General features: G+C 44.8%; 1 protein-coding gene across 2 annotated transcripts; it reads left to right on the forward strand.

The window, feature by feature from the left end:
- NT5C1A (5'-nucleotidase, cytosolic IA) lies at nucleotides 1-22,026 on the forward strand. Of its 2 annotated transcripts, XM_070949884.1 has the most exons (6): nucleotides 1-301; nucleotides 16,281-16,448; nucleotides 16,761-16,890; nucleotides 17,697-17,819; nucleotides 19,663-19,847; nucleotides 20,241-22,026. In XM_070949884.1, the coding sequence occupies exons 1-6, from the start codon at nucleotides 188-190 to the stop codon at nucleotides 20,604-20,606; spliced, it is 1,086 nt and encodes a 361-aa protein (XP_070805985.1). In that variant the 5' UTR covers nucleotides 1-187; the 3' UTR covers nucleotides 20,607-22,026. The 2 variants fall into 2 exon arrangements, with proteins under 2 accessions (XP_070805985.1, XP_070805986.1); XM_070949885.1 differs by lacking the exon at nucleotides 16,281-16,448.
- Nucleotides 22,027-23,089: the final 1,063 nt, after the last annotated feature.

Below are 23,089 nucleotides of genomic sequence, written 5' to 3' on the forward strand. Positions count from 1 at the left end.
AAAGAGCGACACTGACACGCACCACACACGCAGCGGCTCGTCTGCCTCCTCTCCTGCGCGCCGACCGCTGCAGCTCCCGTCGGATTTGGCTCTTTTTGCAGCTGAACTGGGATCTTGGGCAGAAGGAAAGCAACCGGCCAGCTGGCTGCATCTTCGCCTGCTCCTGGACGGGTAGAGGGAATCCGCCATGGAGCCCACTGGATCCGGATGCCCGGAAAGCAGAGGGCAACCAAAACAAGCGAGTTTGGAAGATGCCAAGGCCTTTTATGAAAACCTCTCTCCCAAAAAGAAGCCCAAATCAGTAAGAAAGATCGTTTTTCCTGCGGGGGTGGATGGGGGAAGGCTTACTTGTTTGCATGCAGGGCACTTGTGATGCTAGTCAGGCGAGAGGCAGCGTGAAATGCCAGGGCAAGTGAAAGAATCTGTGGAGTCTCTGCAGCCGAGCTGCTGGCGGCTTGGCTCTAAAGGGGGCATTTAGCACTGTTAAGGATGAGAGAGGTGGCTGCTTTTGAGGCTCAGAGATGCTTTCTGAATAGACGGCACTGGTCTGCAGAATTGGCCCTGTTTTCCCAGGGAAGCACTGCTCTTGCTTGCAAAATTGCTCCCCCCAACCCCGCAGGAACCTGAGATAGAAAGGAGGAGGAGCCTCCCTTCCTTGTGGGGGCCGAGATCTCTCTGCTGCTCAGTTCTCTGGCTACTTCTGTGTTTCATTGGCAACGGCAGGGCCCTGTTTGAGAAGGGGGGGCTGCAGGCCACCATCTCCCACCTCAAATGCAATTTAGAGGCTTCCCTTGCAAGAAACTTTAGTGAAAAGTCTGGTTTTAGTCTTTAATGACAACATTAATATTGCTCTTCTTGAGCAGCATCTTTAAAATTCAATATTCCCAGCAACATGTGAAACCGACCCTCCCTAGCCAGAAAGAAAAACAGCACCCCAGAGTCCCTTGAGCCGCGGTAAACAGTTCAGTTCTCTCATATGATGATTGGGCTGAGATTTCATGCTGTGTTTTGCTGTGAGGGTCTGCCCAGAGTCAGCCCTGCAAGGGGTCCCTCCTTACTTGCAGAGATAGACCTGGCCCCACTCGATCAAGCAACCTGGCCCACTTCTTTTCAAATAGGCAATGCTCACTGAGGAGCAATTACTCTCACTCCCCAGCCCCACTGTTGTCCCCAGTTCAGGTCTGAGCCTGGTGCAGAGGTCAATGAAGGATGCCAGACACAAGGTACATGTTTTGATTGGTTTTTATTGGGGTAGCCCAAGGAAAAGGGCTTCTGGCCAAAATGCCAAGAGAGCCAAGAACGAAGGATTAAGAAAGCTTTATACATTTTCACTAAAGAAGGCAGGACAAGGCGATGATAAGAAATATCATCTAATAAACATTTTAGTAATAATTATACAATTTGTTCTATTGGTCTCTAGCTGTCCCTATAACTAAGCCTTGGCTAATGAATGCCCCAGGAGTTATCTAATATACATTTTATTTGCTGCAGGCCATCTCTATTCCTAACTTTAAGCTGAGGTCTGCAAGTTGCCTAACTCTTTGTTACTTTTATCAGCTAACTACCCAGAATTGTTACAAGCTTTACACGTGCATATTTCTTGTGAATAAGCAGTCTTTGCTCTTGTCAGACAGACTCCACAATTCCAGGCCTCCTGATTTACTTTCAAGTGTGTGTCATGACCTGGCTTTATTTTAGCAAACAGTCCATCACCACCATCTCACTGATGATTGCAATGTCCAACAAACTAGCATTGGTTGAAGGGCTGCCCATCTCCATTCTGCAAGGGAGCCTCTCCTTGATCTGGAACTTCTTGGAAATCTGGGATATCCATGACCTATTTCCCCCAGACCAAGGGTCTCCAAACTGGGCAACTTTAGGATTTATGGACTTAAACTCCCAGAATTCCCCAGCCAGCAAAATAAAATTCTGGGAGTTGAAGTCCACAAATCCTAAAGTTGCCAAAGGTGGAGAGCTCTGTCCCAGATCATGCACTAACTTCCCCATTGCTGAATCGTGAGGAGAGGGGAAGCTTCAGAACCCGAGAGGCTCTCGAGTCAAATCTGTTGACGTCCGCTGCCCTCTTTTATCCTTTTTGCTAGCTGGACACAAGCATTAGCATCTGCCATCTCTTATAAAGCTTACAGAACGGACAGTCATGGCCCAAAGCCCTGAAATTCCTACAGGGACACACTGTACATTCATGTACAGAAATATTGCTGGCCCTCAGTTCAAGAGGAAAAGGATTTCAAGGAGAAACAATAATAATGATATCTGCAGAAATGGGGGCACAAGCCTTCTCAGCATCAGCCTTAAGGAGAACATCTGATCTTTATGGGGAGAAAGTCCAAGCAGCAACAGGGCCTTTAGCTGACCTTGTAGGCGGTAAAGCACACGTTGCAACACAGGGTCTCCCTGAATGATGGGAGTCCTTAGTGAGCAAGTGGCACTTGAAGGTATCCTAAGTCAGCTGAAAAACCAGGAGGTTTTCTTTTCCTCCAAGGAGGTGAAGCCAGCTTTCCCATCTTGTCACTCAGTTAGACTCACTGAATGAACCATGCTTAACTGGGTTTCCACAACCTACTAAATCCTAAAACATGTTTTGCTAACCATGATAGTTTCATTCACACCAAACAGCAGGTCAGACTAACCATACAATAATGTCCAGTGTGTGATAGTGTTGGTGGAAATGGAGTCTTGCTAGTGGGAACTCTTTTAGAGGTTTCTTCATATCATAAGTTTATTTCATATCATAAGTTTATTTCATATCATAAGTTTATTTGTCAAGCATGTATAAGATAACAGGTAAAAGTATAAACATAATTTGAATACATGAAAAGAGTAAGTAAAAAGGAATATTAGGACAGGGATGGTAGGCACGCTGGTGCACTTATGCATGCTCCTTTACCCCCAAAACCCAGCCACCATCCTGGCACTTGGGAATGAGCTACTGGAGGGGCCCAGGAAACTTCCCCAGCAATGCTGGTGGACAGTGGGGAGTTCTCAAAAGCATTTTTAGAATGCCAGAAATAGGGAGCAGCAGAATGCCAGAACTGCAGGGCTGGCCAGGAAAAAAAGGCAAAGTGGCTGTCAGGTTCAGACAACACCTACACTAGAAATGGAGGATGCTTGCTATGGTTTAGCATGTACTGTAACATGAGACCAGCCATAAAGCAGAATGTATGACTTAACATGCCATGGGAATGCAGATACAGTCAACGAATCACCCAGCCAAAGTGGAGGCAGGCCTGGAATAAGGCAGAGAAGCCTTCAAGTCATACCTGAGAACTGAAGTTGCCCACTTTCTTCTGTGGCCCTTTAAACTCTGCAGGGCTTGGGGGTGGCGGCTTCTCTCTGTCCGGTGGGAACCGTTATCTGCCAATTTCTGCCAGTAAACTTAGGGCTGACCTGCCCCCATAGTCCTACCCAACAAGCAGGTAGTCCTACCTGCCCAACAAGCATTCTCATGCACCGTGCCCTCCAGCCAGGGTCTTGGTGAGGTTCCCCCTTCTGCCCTTTTGCCTCCGTGGACACTCCTGGGTAGACTGGCAAAGCTTCTTGTCCAGGAGGCAATCTGCAAGTCAGCCAGCATTTGGAAGGTGCACTAAGTTCTGCCTTGGCAGCAGCCGGTGTCAGAACAAAGAAGCTGGGATGTTCAGACACACTTGGATCCTGCTTTATTTTTCCGGGGCAAGCAGTGAGTAGAGTTCAGAAACTGCTTCATCATCTGTTGAATATTGGTGTTTGCACAACCATGTTTGTCCGAGAGAACCATTTAATCCCAAACACTGTTTGGCACTGTTAGGGTTAAAAGTCTCCAGCCCTACATTAACTAGGTTGTGTTTGCATGGCATGCAAACCATCTTTGACCCAAAGAAGGATATTTTGTGGCTCACGGCCAATAGGTCAAATCCAACCTGAAGAATTTGTACAATGCATGAGTGAAGCCATTGGTTGCTTTCACAGATTTCACTAAACCTAGGTTTGTTTATGTCATGGCTGGATTCATGCAGTGCACTCAACTAGACATCATTCTTTACCAACCTATGATAGCTGAGTAAGACTATCATAGTTATCATGAGTTCAGTAAAGCCAAAATAAAATGCCACAAAATGCATGGTATAAACGAGGTCTCAATTGTGCACCTTCCTGAGACTTTGGGGCCGGGAACCTCTTCCTCTGGGCGGTCACCTTTGCTGGTCTTAGAGGGACTTTGGCTCTTCAGATTGGAGATGCCATAGCCAGCCTTGCCCACAAAAAGCTGCTCCTTTGAAGGACAACACTTCTTGGAATGAATCAGCGGCACTTCTCTGCTTGCACAACTCACCGCCAGCAGGCTGGACACACAGCTCACTGAGTCCCTAAGTGGCAGCCATGTGTGGCATTTCCACCTGGCAGCTTCCTGGTGTGAAATTGCTGAAGGTTGGCAGGAACAATGGCCTTCTCTTCCATCCAGTTCTTCTGGCCTTGTTGGGAGTGAGAAGCTGCTTCAAGGGGAAGGGGACCCTGGGCCAGGGAGGAAGAGAGGGAGAGCCTTTCGACTGGGAGGGAGCTGCCTGTCCCCCTCCCCTTACTAAATTTTATTTCTTTATTATTAAACTTCTATGCTGTCCATCTCAACAAGGTGACTTATAGTCATGCTATAATTAAAATACCATGTAAAACATTAAAACAATAAATAAGAACCATACATTTAAAATTCAAATAACTAAGATGGAGAGGAAGGGTGTGCATGGGGAGGAGGTGGGATCATCAGACTAATCCATCAACTACCTCCAAGATGCCCCTTTGCCTTTGCCAGGCCAGGTCAGCTGGCAGGGCCAGGTCTTCAAGCCCTCTTGGAAGGCCAGAAGTGAGGATTTCACCTGGGGCGGAGGGAGAGGGGAGGATGCTTCAAGTCCACATTGCTTGAACCGAGACCTCCATGCCAGGTGGGCCTGAGTGTCTCAGCAATGAAGAAAGGGCTTTAGATGTTAACACCAGCACACACACACACACACTTATTTTTCATTATTATTAATTAACGGTAAGGGTAAGCAAATCTATTTAATTTCTGAAGAAATTATTCCTTTTGAAATTGCAAAAACCCAAAGGCAGCTTACAAACATTAATAAAACAGATAGATGTAATGAAATCAAGATACATAAAAAAATAAATGCCAAGTCCATGGGGACTCCTGACAGCAAAGAGAGTAGTTAGAGGGCTAGTCTTTCTGAATCGGAACGGACATTGGTAAGATCTCATATTAAGAATTACCTAGTGGCGATAAAAGCAGCAAAATGTACCCATTTTGCTGCTCTTATTGCGTCATCAGATAATCGCCCGGCCGCCCTGTTTAGGGTGACCCGCTCCCTGCTCCACCAGGAAGCGCGGGAGGACCCCTTGGAGGGAAGAGCCGAGGATTTTGTTCAATATCTGCATGACAAAATCACTCAGATTCGGGAAGGTCTGGACTCCGACTGGGTAGGTCCAGCGAGGGTGACGGGGGCAGGTCTTGAGAATGTTATCTGGGACGAGTTTGATCCTGTGACCCCAGATGACGTGGACAGGATTCTGGGTAGATTGAACGCGACCACATGTTTGTTGGACTCGTGTCCCTCCTGGTTAGTACTGGCTTCCCGGGAGGTGACGCGAGGCTGGCTCCAGGGGATTATAAATGCTTCATTGGGTGAGGGTGCCTTCCCCGCCGCCTTGAAGGAGGCAGTGGTGAAGCCTCTCCTCAAGAAGCCTTCCCTGGACCCGGCAGTATTGGCTAATTATCGTCCAGTCTCCAACCTTCGCTTTGTTGCGAAGGTTGTTGAGAGTGTGGTTGCGCGACAGCTTCCCCAGTACCTGGATGAAATGTCGTATCTAGATCCGTTCCAGTCAGGTTTCAGGCCTGGGTACAGCATGGAAATGGCATTGGTCGCATTGGTTGATGATCTCTGGAGGGCTCGGGACAGGGGTTGCTCCTCTGTCTTGGTCCTGTTAGATCTCTCAGCGGCTTTTGATACCATCGACCATGGTATCATGCTGCACCGGTTGGAAGAGTTGGGGGTGGGAGGCACTGTACTACGGTGGTTCTCCTTTCTCTCGGACCGGTCGCAGTCTGTGTTGACAGGGGGGCAGAGGTCGACCCCGAGGCCCCTCATATGTGCGGTGCCGCAGGGATCGGTCCTCTCGCCCCTTTTGTTCAACATTTATGTAAAGCTGCTGGGCGAGATCATCCGTGGTTTTGGGGTGAAGTATCATCAGTATGCTGACGACACCCAGCTGTACATCTCCACCCTGGACCACCCCAACGATGCCCTTGAAGTGATGTCCCGGTGCCTGGAGGCCATACGGATCTGGATGGGGAGGAACAGGCTCAGGTTCAACCCATCCAAGACCGAGTGGCTGTGGTTTCCGGCGTCCCAATATAGTCATCTGGCGTCATCACTGACTATTGAGGGCGAATCATTGGCCCCCACGGAAAGGGCTCGCAACTTGGGCGTCCTCCTGGATTCATGGCTGTCTTTAGAAGAGCACTTGACTGCAGTGACCGGGAGGATTTTTCATCAGGTCCACCTGATCCGCCAGTTGCGTCCCTTTCTAGATCGGGACTCCCTACACACAGTCACTCATGCCCTCGTTACCTCTCGGCTGGACTATTGCAACGCTCTCTACATGGGGCTCCCCTTGAGGTGCACTCGGAGGCTCCAACTGGCGCAGAGTGTGGCCACGCGGGTTGTTATGGGAGCAATGTGGAGCTCCCATGTAACACCTCTCCTGCGCGAGCTGCACTGGCTCCCGGTGGTCTTCCGAGTGCGCTTCAAGGTTCTGGTTATCACCTTTAAAGCGCTCCATGGCTTAGGACCTGGTTATCTACAGGACTGCCTGCTACCACCAATAACCTTCCACCAGTCAGTATGCTCCCATAGAGAGGGGCTCCTCCGGGTGCCGTCGGCCAAACAATGTCGACTGGCAGCCCCTAGGGGGAGAGCCTTCTCTGTGGGGGCACCTACGATCTGGAACGAGCTCCCCCCGGAGATACGGAGGATCCCGGATCTGTGCACCTTCCGTCGCGTGCTTAAAACTTTTTTATTTCATCAAGCTGGCCTGGCCTAAAACTTCTCCCCTTTTAAATATAAATTTTAAATATAAATTTTAATCTGTTTTAAATTATGGGGTATTTTAAATTCAGCCAAATTATTTAATTCGTTTTTAATCTATTTTAAATTTTGGTACTTATGTGTTTTATCTTGTGGCTGTTCACTGCCCTGAGTCCTTCGGGAGAAGGGCGGTATAGAAATTTAATAAAATAAAATAAAATAAAATAAATAAATGTTTTAAGGCAAGGAGCAAGGAGCAACAGCACTTAGACTTATATACCGCTTCATAGTGCTTTTACAACCTTCTCTAAGTGGTTTACAGAGTCAGCATATTTTCCCCCAACAATCTGGGTCCTCATTTTTTAAAAAAAAATAATTTTTATTGAGTATTTTACTTTTTAAAACCAAACACAATAGCAAAAGAAGTCAGGAGACAAAAACAAAAACACACGCACATCAGATGTTAAAATACAATACTAACAACAAATATATACAATTTTACAACTTTCTGCATCGACTTTGTCTTTATTCTTAGCTTTTATCCTCCCGTTCCTTCTCTTTATTTTTAAATATTCATAATTAACTTTGTTAGCAGGATCATTATTTACATTTATATCCAGTATGTTAATATCCAGTTTCACTTTATATTCTTATTTCTTAATTTAATTTCCAACCATGTATAAAACCTATTCCACACTTTATAATAATCTGAGTCTTCTCTTTTTTGATCTCCATTGTTAATTTATCCATTTCAGCGCATTCAAGGATTTTCTTTATTATTGTTTCTTCCGATGGTGTATTGGTCGACTTCCATATTTGTGCTAGAGTAATTCTGGCCGCCGTTAGAATATGCAATATAATATAATAAAAACTTTTTTCCATTTTTCTATCAATCATTCCTAGGAGGAACATCTCTGCTTTAAAATCTATCTTTTGGAGTGTAATCTCTTCCAACCACCCTTTAATTATATACCAAAATTTTCTCCTCTTAGGGCACATCCACCACATGTGGTAGTATGTCCCTAGTTTGTGACCACATCTCCAACATTGGGGTGATAAATTGGGGTACATTTTTGCCAGTCTCGCTGGTGCTAAATGCCACCTATAAAACATTTTATAGCTGTTTTCTACTGTTTTCTACTGTTAACTACTGCCATAGTCAATTTATAATTTTTCTCCCACAATTTTTCCCATTTATCCAATTCTATGGTATGTCTGAAATTTCTAGCCCAACTTATCATCGTTTCCTTTACTGTTTCTTCTTCCAGTTTGTATCCTAATAGGTAATTATAGATATTGGTAATCATTTTTCTTCCCAATCCTAATATTAATTTATCTAATTCCAATTGTTTCCTGTTTATGCCAAATTGTTCCTTATCTTTTTTAAATCTAGTTTTGATTTGTAAATATGGCCACCATTCCAAATTTATTCCTTGTTTTTTCAAATCTTGTATTGATCTTAATTCTCCTTTTGTGTCTAATAAATCTGCGTATCTCACCATTTTATCTAGGTCTGTGGTATTTGGATGTATCATTGCTTCCGTTGTAGACAAGCAAACTGGGACTTTCATATAATGATTCTTTTTAATCTTTTCCCATACTCTCAGTAGTGCATCCCTTACCTTATGATTTTGAAAATAAGTCTATGATTTATTTTTTCCCATCCCATAAAAAGCCATGCCAACCGAGTTGAAGGTCATGGCCTTCTATCGTTAATATCCTCTTATTTTTAAGTTGTATCTACCAGGGCTGTGGAGTCGGGAGATAAATGTTCCGACTCCGACTCCAACTCCTCAGTTTTTTGTACTTCCAACTCCGACTCCGACTCCCCGACTCCGACTCCGGTCTTTATTCTTACAGTAGAGAAGTCATTAATTATAACTTTTTGTGAATTGGGACATTTAAACTTGCTTTTTTTAAATTCCAATCTAAATTTAGTAGGAGTCAGAGTCGGTGCATTGTTTGCCGACTCCGACTCCAGGTACCCAAAATTTACTCCGACTCCTCGACTCCGACTCTGACTCCGACTCCACAGCACTGGTATCTACTCTTTAAGCCATGTTAGGGATGCCACTTGATAGTTAAGTTCTCATTTTGGTAAACTGAAACCTCCTTTTTTCCTACTATCTTGCAATAATTTGAATTTTATGCAAAGTTTTCCCTGACCATATGAATTTCGATGTCAATTTATTCAGTTGTTCAAAAAAAATTTTCCCTAATGTTATTGGTACTGTTTGAAATAAATATAGTAACTTGGGCAATATGTTCATTTTTATCGTTGAAATTATGCCAATTAATAATATTGATAATTTAGTCCAGTTATCCAAATCTTTTTGTATTTGTAATAGGAGTGTATCGTAATTGTCCCTCTTTATGGTAGTACACTTTTCTGATAGCCAAATTCCCAAGTATTTAATTTTCTTTGTTCTCAAGATTCCCAGTTCCTCCTCTAGTTGTTCACTCTGTCTGTTGCTTAAATTCTTAGTCAATATTTTAGTTTTGTCTTTATTCATTTTAAATCCTGCTATTGCACCAAATTGGTTTATGTCTTGTAGTAAAATAGGTCCAGTTTCTAAAGGTTCCTCAATAATAAATGCCAGATCATCTGCGAATGCTTGGACTTTATATTCTTGTGACTTAATTTTTAATCCCTTTATTTCCGAATTATCTCTAATTTAGGACATTAATGTCTCCATAGACAGAATGAACAACAGAGGAGACAGTGGGCAACCCTGCCTTACTCCTTTAGTTATTTCAAAACTTTCTGTTTGTTCCCCATTAATAATATCGTTGCCCTCTGTATAGTGAATATGGTTCTAATCATAAATTTTTCTCCAATATTCATTCTTATTAATTGTCCCAGTTTAAGTTGTCAAAAGCTTTTTGTGCATCCAAGAAGACCACAGCTACCTGTTTTTCGGGGTGAGCTTCGTAATATTCTAATGATGATAATTCTTATATTGTTTTTTATATATCTGTTGGGTAGGAATCCATTTTGGTCCAAATGTATAATTTCATTCAGTATATTTTTAATTCTATCCGCTATTATGATCATAAATATTTTATAGTCAGCATTTAGCAATGAGACTGGACGATAATCCTGTATCTTCTGTTGTTCACTATTGTTTTGGGGGATGAGAGTTATTAATGATTCCCTCCAGGATTCTGGTATCCTGGCCTTTTTCAGTACTTCATTAAATGTTTCTAATAGCAGCTGTTCTAATGACTCTTGAAATGTTTTATAAAAATCAGTGGGAATTCCATTTGGGCCTGGAGTCTTATTATTTTTTTGCTTTTGAATTGCTCTTTGTATCTCCAGTTTCATTATTTCCTCATTTAATATTTCTTTTGTTATATCTGGTATTCTGGGAAGGTTCCTTTTTTGAAGGTATATTTGAATATTCTCCTCTTCAATTTTTTCTGAACTGTATAGTTTTTGAAAATAAGTTTACTGCTATACTTTTCTTTTTTACTTCCTGTAGATGCACTATTCCATCCTCATCCTCTAGCTCAGTGGTTCTCAACCTTCCTAATGCCGCGACCCTTTAATACAGTTCCTCATGTTGTGGTGACCCCCAACCAGGGGTGGGTTCTAAATTTCTTTTACTACCGGTTCTGTGGGCGTGGCTTATTTTGTGGGCGTGGCTTGGAGGTCATGTGACCGGGTGGGCGTGGCTAGCTGGTCATGTGACCGGGTGGCCATGGCTATGTGTATAGGGACTACTCAGAGGGCTGAAAAAAAGTCATTTCTGACAGGTCCTCGCACTTTTGACTGGTCCTCACACTTATGACCATCCTCACATTTATGCCTGTGCAGCATTCTTAACAACCATGTCACTCATTTCACAACTGCTTCTCTTCAACATGGTATAAGATAGGGCAAAAAACATAAAATGTGAGGACAGTCGTAAATTCGAGGACTGGTCAAAAGTGCGAGGACCAGTCAAAAATAACTTTTTCAGCCCTCTGAGTAGTCCCTGTGCACAAAAGGACTACCCAGAGGGCTGAAAAATGTGATTTCTGACAGGTCCTCGCACTTTTGACCGGTCTTCGCAGTTATGATTGGTCATCATTTATGCCCATTGTAGCATTCTTAACAACCATGTCACTCATTTCACAACTGCTTCTCTTCACCATGGTGACAAGATAGGGCAAAAACGTAAAATGTGAGGACAGTCGTAAGTTCGAGGACTGGTCAAAAGTGCGAGGACCAGTCAAAAATAACTTTTTCAGCCCTCTGAGTAGTCCATATGCACAAAAGGACTACCCAGAGGGCTGAAAAAAGTGATTTCTGATAGGTCCTCGTACTTTTGACCGGTCTTCGCACTTATGACTGGTCATCATTTATGCCCATTGTAGCATTCTTAACAACCATGTCACTCATTTCACAACTGCTTCTCTTCACCATGGTGACAAGATAGGGCAAAAACGTAAAATGTGAGGACAGTCGTAAGTTCGAGGACTGGTCAAAAGTGCGAGGACCAGTCAAAAATAACTTTTTCAGCCCTCTGAGTAGTCCATATGCATAAAAGGATACAGCAATAGAGAGGGATGAAGGAAGGGAAGGGAAATTAGAATAGGAGTGAAGGTAAGAGAGGGAGGAAGAGAGGAGGAGAAGGAGAAAGAAAGAGGAAGTAGGGAGAAGAAGAAGAGGGGGGAAGAGAAAGTAAGTAAGAAAGAAAAGACAAAGGTGGTAGGTTTGAGGAGAAAGATTGCTGTACAATAAAAAAGATGAAAGGGAAGAAAGCCAACCCCAAACAAATATAAAGATATTAAGATAAAGAATGAATTGTTAAACTTTAAAGAATAAAAGAGAACAAATAGGAATAAATAGCAATAATTAGAAACACACATACAAACATACAACATATTTTCTTTGAACAGAGTATTTGGCCGGTCCACAAATTTAAACAGTTGTAGGAGGTTAGCAGCCACCCCTTTCCTAGAAGAATGAAATATTTTGGGAAATATTAAAAAGGCAGAATATTATATTTCCCTGGATGAGAAATGGAGAAGCATATTTTACAGACAAAGCAGCTCCCACCTTCCTGCCCCCCACCCTTTGTTAATGGGCCAGAGGCAGAAAGTCAATCCTTTGTCAAAGGACATTTGCAACACAATAGCAACAGAAACTAACACAATGGGCCCCATCAAGCCATGTGATCCTGTCCACTATTAAAACATCTTTCCAAACAGTCTCCATGTTTCCAGTGTCTTTTTCCCCACTTGGAGCAGAACCCAGGATATTTCTTCCAACACAGTATTTAGTCATTTCAATTAAATTTACAATTTCTATATTTCCTTTTTACCATATTTATTCCTCAGCTATTTTTTAAAAAAACCAATATTACCCTTCATCCTCATCTCTAATCTTAATCAAATTCAATTTTTCCCTTCTATTCTATATTATACCCCTTTGCATTGTCATCTATTTTTATATCCATCCTCACATTGGTTAATTATGTAATACAGTTGTTTAATACAAATTCAACATTTTAATATAAATCAATTAGTTATATAACTATCTTTTTTGTATATTTATCAATATGAACATGAATATTCCAATTATTTCCATGCAATCCAATTTCTTACAAATCAATTAATTATATTTACCAATAATAATAAACCAAATAATTTCCCCCATATATTCCTCCAAACCACAACTTAACCATTTCTGCTTTCAACACAATATACAATTAATAGTATCTCAATTATTACAATTCCCTAGTTAAATAGAGCTTTTTTTCTTTTGTGTTTTAAAATCTTGAACCCCCTCTTGCCCTAAATTTCCCAGTTTGCAGTTTTGTACCTACCTTTTTTGGTGAGGAAAAAGAAAAAGAAACCTCTCTGCCTCATTTTGTCACGTTGCAGCTAAGACCCTGCTTTCGCTTTCTCTTTTCAGTATAGTTAGCGGGAAAAAAACTTGCTCCAGGAATTTACCTCTTTGCAGCTAGCTCTTTGAAGCCCCGCGGCAAGAATTTAAAGTTTTTTTCCCTCTAGCCATCAGCTGGGACTCCGGAGCAGCAATAGATTGGGAGTGGGCGGGGTAAGCGAACGGCGACCGGGCGATCCAGCAGAGGCAGAGGGTGAGTGAAGGCGGGGGGGGGGGGAGAGAGGGCTTTGGCGACCCCTGGGAAATGGCCGTTCGACCCCCAAAGGGGTCGCGACCCCCAGGTTGAGAACCGCTGCTCTAGCTGCTTTATTAATTTCTTTTCCTTTTCTTTTTTTAATTTATAAGCCAACCATCTTCTGGGCTTATTGGCATTTTCAAAGTAATTTTGTTTAGTTGCTCTAATTTTTTGTGCTACTTCTTCTTGGGTTATTAATTGTAACTTATGTTTAATTAACTCTTTTTATACTTTGATTTCTTGGTTTTGGGGTTCTTTCTGTAATTTAGATTCTGCTTTTTCTAATTTTCCTTGGAGCTCTCCAAGTTGATTCTTTTTATTTCTATTTTTCCTTATTGTATTATTATTATTATTATTATTATTATTATTATTATTATTATTATTATTATTATTATTATTATTGTTTATTATTGATAAACCTCTTATATAAGCTTTTGTTGTATCCCATAAGTTTTGAGTGGGTCCTAATTTGACCCACCTCGGAAGGATGGGAGGCTGAGTCAACCTTGAGCCAGTGAGATTTGAACTGCCGAACTGCAACTAGCAGTCAGCTGAATTAGCCTGCAGTGTAATGCTGAACCAGGGAAGGCCTGCCTGAGCAGCTGGCCCTGGGACTCCTCACCCAACCAATTCGGCCCGTGGCAGGGGGCAAAGGCACATAGAAAGGCTCACTTACGCTCATAAATTAATCACCCAGCATCCTCATAAGAACCACAAAAACATTAGTTTTGCTACTTAGCACTTTGTAGCTCCCAAGTTGTCATTTCAGTTGTCAAATGAAATTTCTCCTGGGGAGTCTATGAAGAGCTGCACTATGAAGAGTTGGAACAATCCAACAGGAATGTTTAATGGCAGAATCATATTTCAAAGTTTGATTTTTGGGAACTGGGAGAATATGTTAGGTCTGCTCGGGACTTTTAAACTGGCCTGGCAGTTCACACAGCAATAGCAATAGCACTTAGACTTATATACCGCTTCCCAAAGCTTCCCAGCCCTCTCTAAACGGTTTACAGAGTCAGCCTATTGCCCCCAACAATCTGGGTCCTCATTTGACCCACCTTGGAAGGATGGAAGGCTGAGTCAACCTTGAGCCTGGTGAGATTTGAACTGCCGAACTGCAGCTAGCAATCAGCTGAAGTAGCCTACAGTGCTGCACTCTAATCACTGTGCCACCTCCCACATCTAGGAAATGGGCCTTGTGTGTCTCCTCCAGAGTTGTGTAGTCTTGCAAGAAAGTCTGACTTGATCTTGTGGCTCAGACAAAGGCCCAATTCTGACAGTTATGTGCAATGAGTCCACTGTGGATTACGTGGCTTCACAAGCAGAAGCTTGCAAATAATAAAGAGTTTGGCTGTATTGTGCAAGTGAAGTCTTTAAGGTGGGGGAAAACTGTTTTATGTGGCAAATGTCTCTTAGAAATGGCAACATTTTGTCCTTGGTGTTCTCTCTCTCTCTCTCTCTCTCTCTCTCTCTCTCTCTCTCTCTCTCTCTCTCTCACTCACTCACTCACTCTCACACACACACACACACACACACACACACAATCGCCACACACAGTTTTGCCAAGTGTCAGGGCAGTAATTAGGTGCTCAGGCAATTGGTTCTTTTGGATCCAGAAACAACGATCACTCCAGTAACTAAAGGGATTTGAAGCTTTATTATTAGCCCCCAAAATAGATAGAAATGCATAACATCAAAGCCTACATACCAAGCAAGATAATATCCAACTCTCTTACAAGCTGCCAGGAACTCCTTAATAACGACAGCAGACATACCCTGCAGGCAGCCAGTTTCTCAGCAGTACCTTATGCCAAGTTTCATGCAGAACTTCCCACCAACAACACAACCCCAGGATTGTTATGAAAAGCTGGCACCGTGACTTCATGGCCCTGCTATGCTCAGGAGGCTGCAAGACTGACCTTGTCTGGGTGTTGCTCAACTCTCGGATGGGAAGGAAATCTCTAGCTTTCACAGCAAGAGAAGCTTTGAAGTCATGTGAAGGTTCCCCACCTTCTCCATTGTCAGCAAACGAGCGGAGGACAAGCTAGCTAGCTCAGAAGGAGTTCTGACTTTTCTTAATACGAAGGAGAAATCAAAGTATGCCACTAGCTCCTCAGTAACAACGATCCTCCCCATCACCACTACACACACACGCACGCATACACACATGGGGGGGGAGAGAATCTGATTGGATGAAGGTGACTAAGCACTGCCAGCAACAGGGCCTTGGTTCATTGGCCAAGCACAAAAATATGGGGGATTTGTTCCATTTTATTTGAGGGAAGGCAGGGAGGGGGGGCAGACATTGCCAACCACGGGAGTCTTGCTGGTTTTCTGCACCTAGCAATTGGCTAGAAATGGCAACCAGCGAATGGCTGGTCGTTCTCTCCAGGCCTCAGAGACTGGGTGGACGTGTGAACAAGGTGCTTCTCCCAGCTCCCTGATATGCAGGCAGACCTGAAAGGAGTCAGAATAGAGTGGATCCAACCCAGCCAGGTTAAACTAGGCTTGGGAAGGCAGGAGAAAAGTTGTCCGAGTTGGAAATGCTGGGCTTTTCCTTGGCAAGCAGGTTTCATGGCTGAGCTCCTCTGATGGACCCAAGAGGAGCAAAAGGAAATGGGCAGAAGAGCCGTTTACGAGGAGGAAGCAGTTTGCCAACAGAGGGCCAGCACTGGAGGACCAGGCAGAGCCCAGAAGAGCCCCAGTGCTGACATGGGTGTCTGCTGGCCCAGCCACACGGGGCAAGCGGTGAAGCCTACATTCCCACTTTCTCCCAGCATGAGAAGAAGCACAGCACCGAGGAGCAGGAGGAGGAAACAGTTGGCAAGGATGGCTCTCTCCCTCTAGCCGGTGGTGTAAGGTTCTGGGGGTCACCAGAACCTTACAAAACAATCAAACCAATATGGAAGCTGGACAAACTGAAATGTAGCTAATTATGAAAATGAGTCATTGAGGGAAGCTGGCCTGACTGACCCCCTCGCCTTCAAGGCGAAGAACCCCCAGTCCCTCAAAGGATGCTCCCTGTCATCAAGGACAGTTGCCCTCTCTTACAGGGGATGCAACCACCGCTCTTCTCTTGCAGCCAAATCCGCAACATGCCATCACCATTGCCGTGTCCTCCCGAGCCCTGTTCCGCATGGAGGAAGAGCAGAAGATTTACACTGAGCAGGGCGTGGAGGCCTACGTGAAGTATCAGCTGGAGCATGAGGAGGAGCCCTTCCTGCCCGGAGCAGCTTTCCCTTTTGTCAAGGTCTGGTCTCTTTTGCTCACGTTCACACATGTCAACATTGCAAATATTGGTCCGCAGTGGGGGGTGGGAGAGAAGTCAGCACTTGCAGCCATTTCCCCAGATGCAAAGTCTGGGGCTTTCCCCCCTCTTGCTCTTCTGCCCATCCCCAGGCTCCCTGTGGCCCTTGGAGGGCAGTACTCCCATCCTTGCTGGAGATGATTGTTAGTTCGGCCAACGTCAACCACGGACAGTTTGAGCCCTTCTTATCTGACGATCCCTTAAGTTAACATGTTGCCTCCCTGGTCCAACGATTCTCTCTCCCTGGATTTCCAGGCTCTGGAATCGGTCAATAGCCAGCTGCGGGAACTCTTCCCAGACAGTGAGGAACTTTTTGACATTGTCCTTGTGACCAACAACCATGCGCAAGTGGGCGTTCGCTTGATCAACAGCATCAACCATTACAGTAAGTAACCTGAAGGAAAGACCCCTCGCCAACATCCGCCCAGCCACTAATCCCCTCACCGACATCCATCAAATGGGGCAGTGGGCTCAGTGCTTGGAAGGCTTGTCCACCTGTACAGCCCTCCACAGAGCCAGGAGGAAGCCCTACCTCATCACTCCCTTAGGGAGCTTATTCTCTGGAAATGGGCTGCCTTATATTCGTTCCACACTATGTGTAACAACTCTGCTGGCTCAATAGGAAACAGTTTCTTGGACACCAGGAACAACTACTTAGGAGTCTGGCTTTTACCCACAGCCTCTCAGAGGTTTTTAATATATAGTGATATCATGGCACTCATAGTTAATTAGTTCCAGGAGGCACGATGAATACCAAAAATGTTGAGTACTAAACTGTTTTTTCCCACAAGGAATAATATGATGAATCACAAGGCAGCTAACACCGACAGGTTCTAGCTTTTGTGTTGAGTACCAAAGTTTTGAAACACAAATTTCACGTCAAAATGCATTGAGTCCCAAATTTGATGAGTTTCAAAGTAGCCGAGTACCAAGATACCACTATAGGGCGTTCTTCTTTTTGAACTGTACTGCCAAATTTCTGCCCAGCTTAACTCTCCCCGTCTCCTTCAATGCTTGTGCTATTACATTAAACATGGTCAGTTTTGGCAACTCTTCAGGTACGTCCAGGATCCTCCTCTGTTCTTACCATGGTGTCCTCCTGACGTGCTGGCCAGGGATTCTCATCCACAAAGAAGCCTGGGGATGGCTGGTTCCTGTTTACCGATGAAGCGTTTCTTCTTTTCCTCCTAGATCTCTTCATTGAGAGGTTTTGTATGACCGGCGGGAATAGCCCCATTTGCTACTTGAAGGCCTACCACACCAACCTCTACTTATCCTCGGACTGTGAGAAAGTGAGTGAGGCCCTAGAAGAGGGTGAGTGATGCTGTTGGGCAGAAGTGTAGCAGAAGTTTGTGGGGCCTTTTGGACTTTCAGGGTGAGGAAGAAGGTACCTGTGGGGACGCACGTTTTCTAAAGCAAGGCCAACTTTACCACTTGTTACTCCAGGAATCATGACTGTTGTGATTTTACTCATACAGTCTTGTGAGCCATTTAATTGCGTTTGTTTACATTTATGAAGAGTCGTTTTGGTGTGGCACTTAAGGCATCAGGCCAGAAACCAAGAGATTGTGAGTTCTAGTCCTGTTTTAGGCACAAAGCCAGCTGGGTGATCTTGGGCCAGTCACTCTCTCCTGGCCCCAGGAAGGAGGCAATGGCAAACTAATTTCTGAATTGCCGTGAAAATTGCAGGGACTTGTCCAGGCAGTCTCCAAGAATCAGAATAATTAAAAAAAAGATTTACTGGTCCCCCTCACTACACAAGACATTATATGCTTGTTAGCTTTCTAAGTCCCGGCAGAAACAGCAGTGAAACATCTGTTGCAATCTCTTAGCATGTAAGAGAGGCCTTCGTGGGGCAAACTAACCTTTTTTTTTTTATTGCAAAAGTTTTACAATTACATTTTCACCCCATTTTCCCCCCCATCCCACCCCCCACCCCCCACCCTAACCCCCCCAACCCCCCCTGACTTCCACAAAATATAATCCCATCAAAATCCCCTTTTTATAAAACTTGAACCCCTCAGACCCCCTTAAAAAAATTTTTATCTTCACAGTTTTCATACATTTCTATTTTTATATAATACTTTCAATGAAAAACTACTTGGTACTTTCTAACTTGATATTTGTTCTGCACATAATCTATCCATTTTTTCCATTCCCATTCATAAGTCTCTTGTGAGCGATCTTTTAAATATGCTGAGATCTTCGCCATCTCCGCAAAACTGGCCATCTTCAAAGTCCATTCTTCGATAGTGGGTAAAGCTTCATTTTTCCAATATTTACCTATCAATAATCTCGCTGCAGTTATCATGTACAATATCAACTTGATTTCATCCAGTGTAAAACCCTTTACTATACCCAATAAAAACAATTGTGGAGAAAATGGAATTTTTTTCCTCAAAACATTCTGCATAACCCACCATATTTTTATCCAAAAAGCCTTAACTTTCTTACAATTCCACCAAACATGATAATATGTAGCATCTAAACAATCACATCTCCAACATTTTGGCTGAACATTAGGATACATACAGGATAATTTCTTGGGATCTAAATGCCATCTGTAAAACATCTTATAAAAATTTTCCCTCAAATTTTGCGATTGCGTAAATTTAACATTCTGAACCCATATTTTCTCCCATGTTTCCAACATTACTGGTTCTGCAAAATTCTAACCTTTAACTGAGGTTTGATTGCTTTATCAGAATCAGGTTGCTTAGAAAAATCTCTTCAGGTTGGGATTTCTGCCAGTTGGAAGAATGTGAGGATCTTGTTGGCTCAGTGGCACAAGACTGATCAAAGGCATTGACCAGCTGCTAAGTCCCAAAGAGTTGGAAGCTTAAATATCTAGGGGACACTTTGACAGGAAAGAGACTTTTAGGGAATCCTCCTGCCAGATGTGAGAAGTGGTGGGGAGGATGGCAGAGGGATGGAAGGAGAGGATACAGAAAGGGAAACAGCTGATCTCACAAATCATTCAGAGATTTTGCCATTATAAATGAGACTTGGAAGTTCCTTTTACTGTTTCCCAAACTCTGTAGTTATCCCCAGACTAGCATTAAATAGACCCACTGAAGTCTGTGAAGTTCTTGCTCCAACTGGAGAGCATCAGGCAACAGGAATTGAAGGCTGTTTTCCTTCCTCCCTCCCTTCCCAGGGATTGCAGCTGCCACTATTTTCACCCCCATGAAAGATGTGCAAGTCTCAGAGAAGCAGCTTCGTGTCGCCTTTGACGGAGATGCTGTGCTGTTTTCCGATGAGTCGGAGCAGATCGTGAAGGCTCACGGCCTAGACAAGTTCTTTGAGCACGAGAAGACTTACGTGAACAAGCCTCTTGCTCAGGTGCGATTCAGGGACCGGTGATATTGTGACCAAAGCAATCTTTTCGTTATTGTTTTTGCCAAAAGAGAGAGCATGATTTTTATGGCTGCCCTGCTAACAAACACTTTAGATAGAACAAAGTGAGAAAAAACATTCTAAATGCAAACAAAGCCAGTATTAAAGCAGGACGCAAGACAGCAACACCATTTCAGTATAACAGCTTATATTAGACCCAAAGAAGGATTGGCAAATTCAAAGAACAGGAGGGTATCTGTGCATGGCTGGGGTGAGGGCAGGGAAGCTTCTGGCCCCGGGGCCTCTCCGAGGGTGCTGTGCCTGAGCTGGTCCCCATTTCCTGACTCCCTGGGGAGTGGGCCACATGCTGGGACTGATGCTGTGTGTTCCTCTGTCCAGGGGCCACTGAAGGGCTTCCTGGAAGTGTTGGGGAAGCTTCAGAAGAAGTTCTACACAAAAGGCCTCCGCCTGGAATGTCCCATCCGCACCTACCTGGTCACGGCTCGAAGTGCTGCCAGTTCCGGGGCACGAGCCCTAAAGACTCTCCGGAGCTGGGGACTAGAAACGGACGAGGCCCTCTTCCTGGCTGGCGCACCCAAAGGCCCCTTGCTGGAGAAGATCCGACCACATGTCTTCTTTGATGACCAGATGTTTCACGTGGAGGGAGCAAAGGAAATGGGCACTGTCGCCGCCCATGTTCCTTATGGGGTTGCCCAGAAGTACAAGCTCTCAGGACAAAGAAAGGCAGCTCAGGACAGCAAGTAGTGGCCTGGGCTGGACCAGCGCTTGGTAGAGAATGAGTGCCAACTTCTAGGATGACTAGAACCAAAGGTGTTGTGATGGTCCACGAAGGATCTGCGGCTGCCTGTACATGTTGCACTTTATGCTCTTCCCCACCAGCACAATAGCTGTGTCCCACACCCTCCTGCAGGGCCCTCAGAGCATCTCCAGGGGCTTTTTGGTGTCCCTCCTGTAACTAAGAGTGCTTCAAGATAGAACTAGCCTTTTCTTCCTCCAAAATGGGATCATTTTGCATCTGGGGACATTTTCTTGTGAAAATGCTAGGTGAACTTGACATACGTCACACTCTCGCAAGTGCAGCATACAGGAATTGCTGACGAAGCCCATGGAAGCCTTGTCAAAAGATGTGCTTGCAACGTTCTCTTGTTTGCAAAAAAGCCATTTGTCGCTGGTTACATGGCAGAGATCAGCTTGAAGCATTCAGCTGAGGGGAGCCTGAAGTCCCCCTCAGCAGAGGCTCATCATTTGAGGGAAATTCTCCCCCCTCCCATCTCTTCTGGCCACAGGGGGAGGGGCTGTTCGTTGTCCTCCCCTCCAAAGTGCCACTGCCGGGAAAGGAGTTCTGAGGTGTGTGTAAGCATATTCATAGCCACAGAAGCTGCCTTGTGCCAAGCACATGGAGCAACTTCACGTGTCCTGTGGGGCCTAAGATGTGGCATTTTCTGGGCACCCATTCCGGATGTAATCTTTCCTGTGAGCCAGGCAGGAGCAAAAGTGGGGAAAGTGGGCTTTGGCTCTGAGTTTGAATGCAAAAATGGGCCTTGAGTAAATGTCCGGCTCCATGCGAGAGTCACACGGTGTTCCACAAGCAAGAAGGGGAACAGGGCTCCCTTTACAACACTGGGCTCCCTTTGCGGGAAGGAGAAGAGCACACAAAGGATTTTGTCCTTTTCCTTTCCAAGCTTTGAGGCTGCAGGCTCTGGCCAGAAGCAGATGGCCGCAGCTCAAATCCCGACTCCTGGAGACTCAGCGGGCAGTCTGAACAAATTGTTCACTCTAAATATATTAAATTTCAAAAGTGGAAGCCATCGCCTCCTTCCAAGAGCTTCTGAGAGTTCTCCATCCACAGCATCAGACCAGAATGGAATCAAAGGCTCCTAGGGTTGGAAGGGACCTGGGAGGTCTTCTAGTCCAAACCCCTGCCCAAGCAGGTGTCCCCAATAAAGGTTCTTCCACTTTTCAGTATGACTGCACATTATTCTTGGGAAAAGATCCAAGAAACAATTTCCCCACAGAACCCACAGAATGCCTCAGGAGTGCATTCTTTCCTTTTGCAGAAAGAATTTTGCTGTCAGTGTTTTGCTTCTTCATCTTCATGACTATGAATGAAACACCTTCACACCTGCCTGACTAGATGGAAGTTTGTCTGTAGTAAACCTTCTGTTACCACACCTTCCCTTGTGTTTTATTCACTGTCCTGGGTCACCTGCCAATGTATCTTTAAAACATAAGGTCTAGGAGCATGTAGAACAAGGGGAAAAGTATTACCTCCCCAACAGATAAAACCTGAGCTATCCTTGTTCTGAGAAATATCTCTCCCAGGTACAACTATTGTGGTCAAAGACCCAACTCCGGCTGTGGATCTGCTCCATTCAAGAGAGCCCATGGGCCCCTAGTGTGGATTCTCCACTTCTCAGGACATCTTGGGTACAGGGTATCCTTCTGCAATCTTGCACCAAGACCTCACCACCAATATTTCCTCAGAACTGGTTGGTGTAAGTCCTGTGGCTACATCCACACAGTACCCAGCCCCTGGTGGTTCTCTTGTGTCTTTGGGTGTGCTGCAAACCCAGGCCAGTTAGCTGAAATGTGATTCTGCAGCAAATGGTTGTAAATGAGTACTAGTTACCAAGCACCCCCATCACAAGAATGCAGGACTGCTGGGATGGCCAGAACTCCAAGGACAGGTCATAACCACCATTCGTGCACCGCCATTGTAACTTTGAATGGTTACAGAATGAACGGTTGCAGGTCAAGGACTGCCTATAGCTGGAGCAGGGGGGTCTCCTCAGGAGGATCAAAACGATTGCCATAAAGGTGTCACCGAAGCCCCATCCCTTTTAGTGCCATCTACATGCAACATCTGGCTTTGATTCTGGGGCCACTGGAGCACCCTGGGCCATGTCCCCCTCTTCTCCATCTGGCTGAAACTGAGGGACACCCCCCCCACGTCCTTGGGCTCATCAGGGCCCCAATAACTTTCTCTGAACACTCCACCACCACCATCCGCTTGTTCTTTACCCTGCTCAGTTTAGCAGTCCTGGGGGTCAGCCCCTCCGGGCCCTGCTTTGCTAGTGTCCTGAACCTGGCTCGCCTGCAGCAGGTTTGCAGGGTGAGCTCTGCCAGGGAGGCAGCCTGACCAAGCAGCAGGAGACAGCGGGGCTGGGTTTCCCCACCCTTGGTGCCAGGTGCCTTGGAACAGGGACACACACACACAGCTCTTTCAT

The sequence above is a fragment of the Pituophis catenifer genome, unplaced genomic scaffold, assembly GCF_029215685.1.
Source record: "Pituophis catenifer annectens isolate HBS135680 unplaced genomic scaffold, rPitCat1.0.hap2 SCAF_9, whole genome shotgun sequence".
NCBI lineage: Eukaryota > Metazoa > Chordata > Lepidosauria > Squamata > Colubridae > Pituophis > Pituophis catenifer.

Coding starts and splice junctions, on each gene's coding strand:
- NT5C1A (XM_070949884.1), top strand. CDS start 188: ATGGAGCCCACTGGATCCGGATGCCCGGAAAGCAGAGGGCAACCAAAA. Junction 302..16,280: donor CCAAAAAGAAGCCCAAATCA/GTAAGAAAGATC, acceptor CTTCTCTTGCAG/CCAAATCCGCAACATGCCAT. Junction 16,891..17,696: donor CAACAGCATCAACCATTACA/GTAAGTAACCTG, acceptor TTTTCCTCCTAG/ATCTCTTCATTGAGAGGTTT.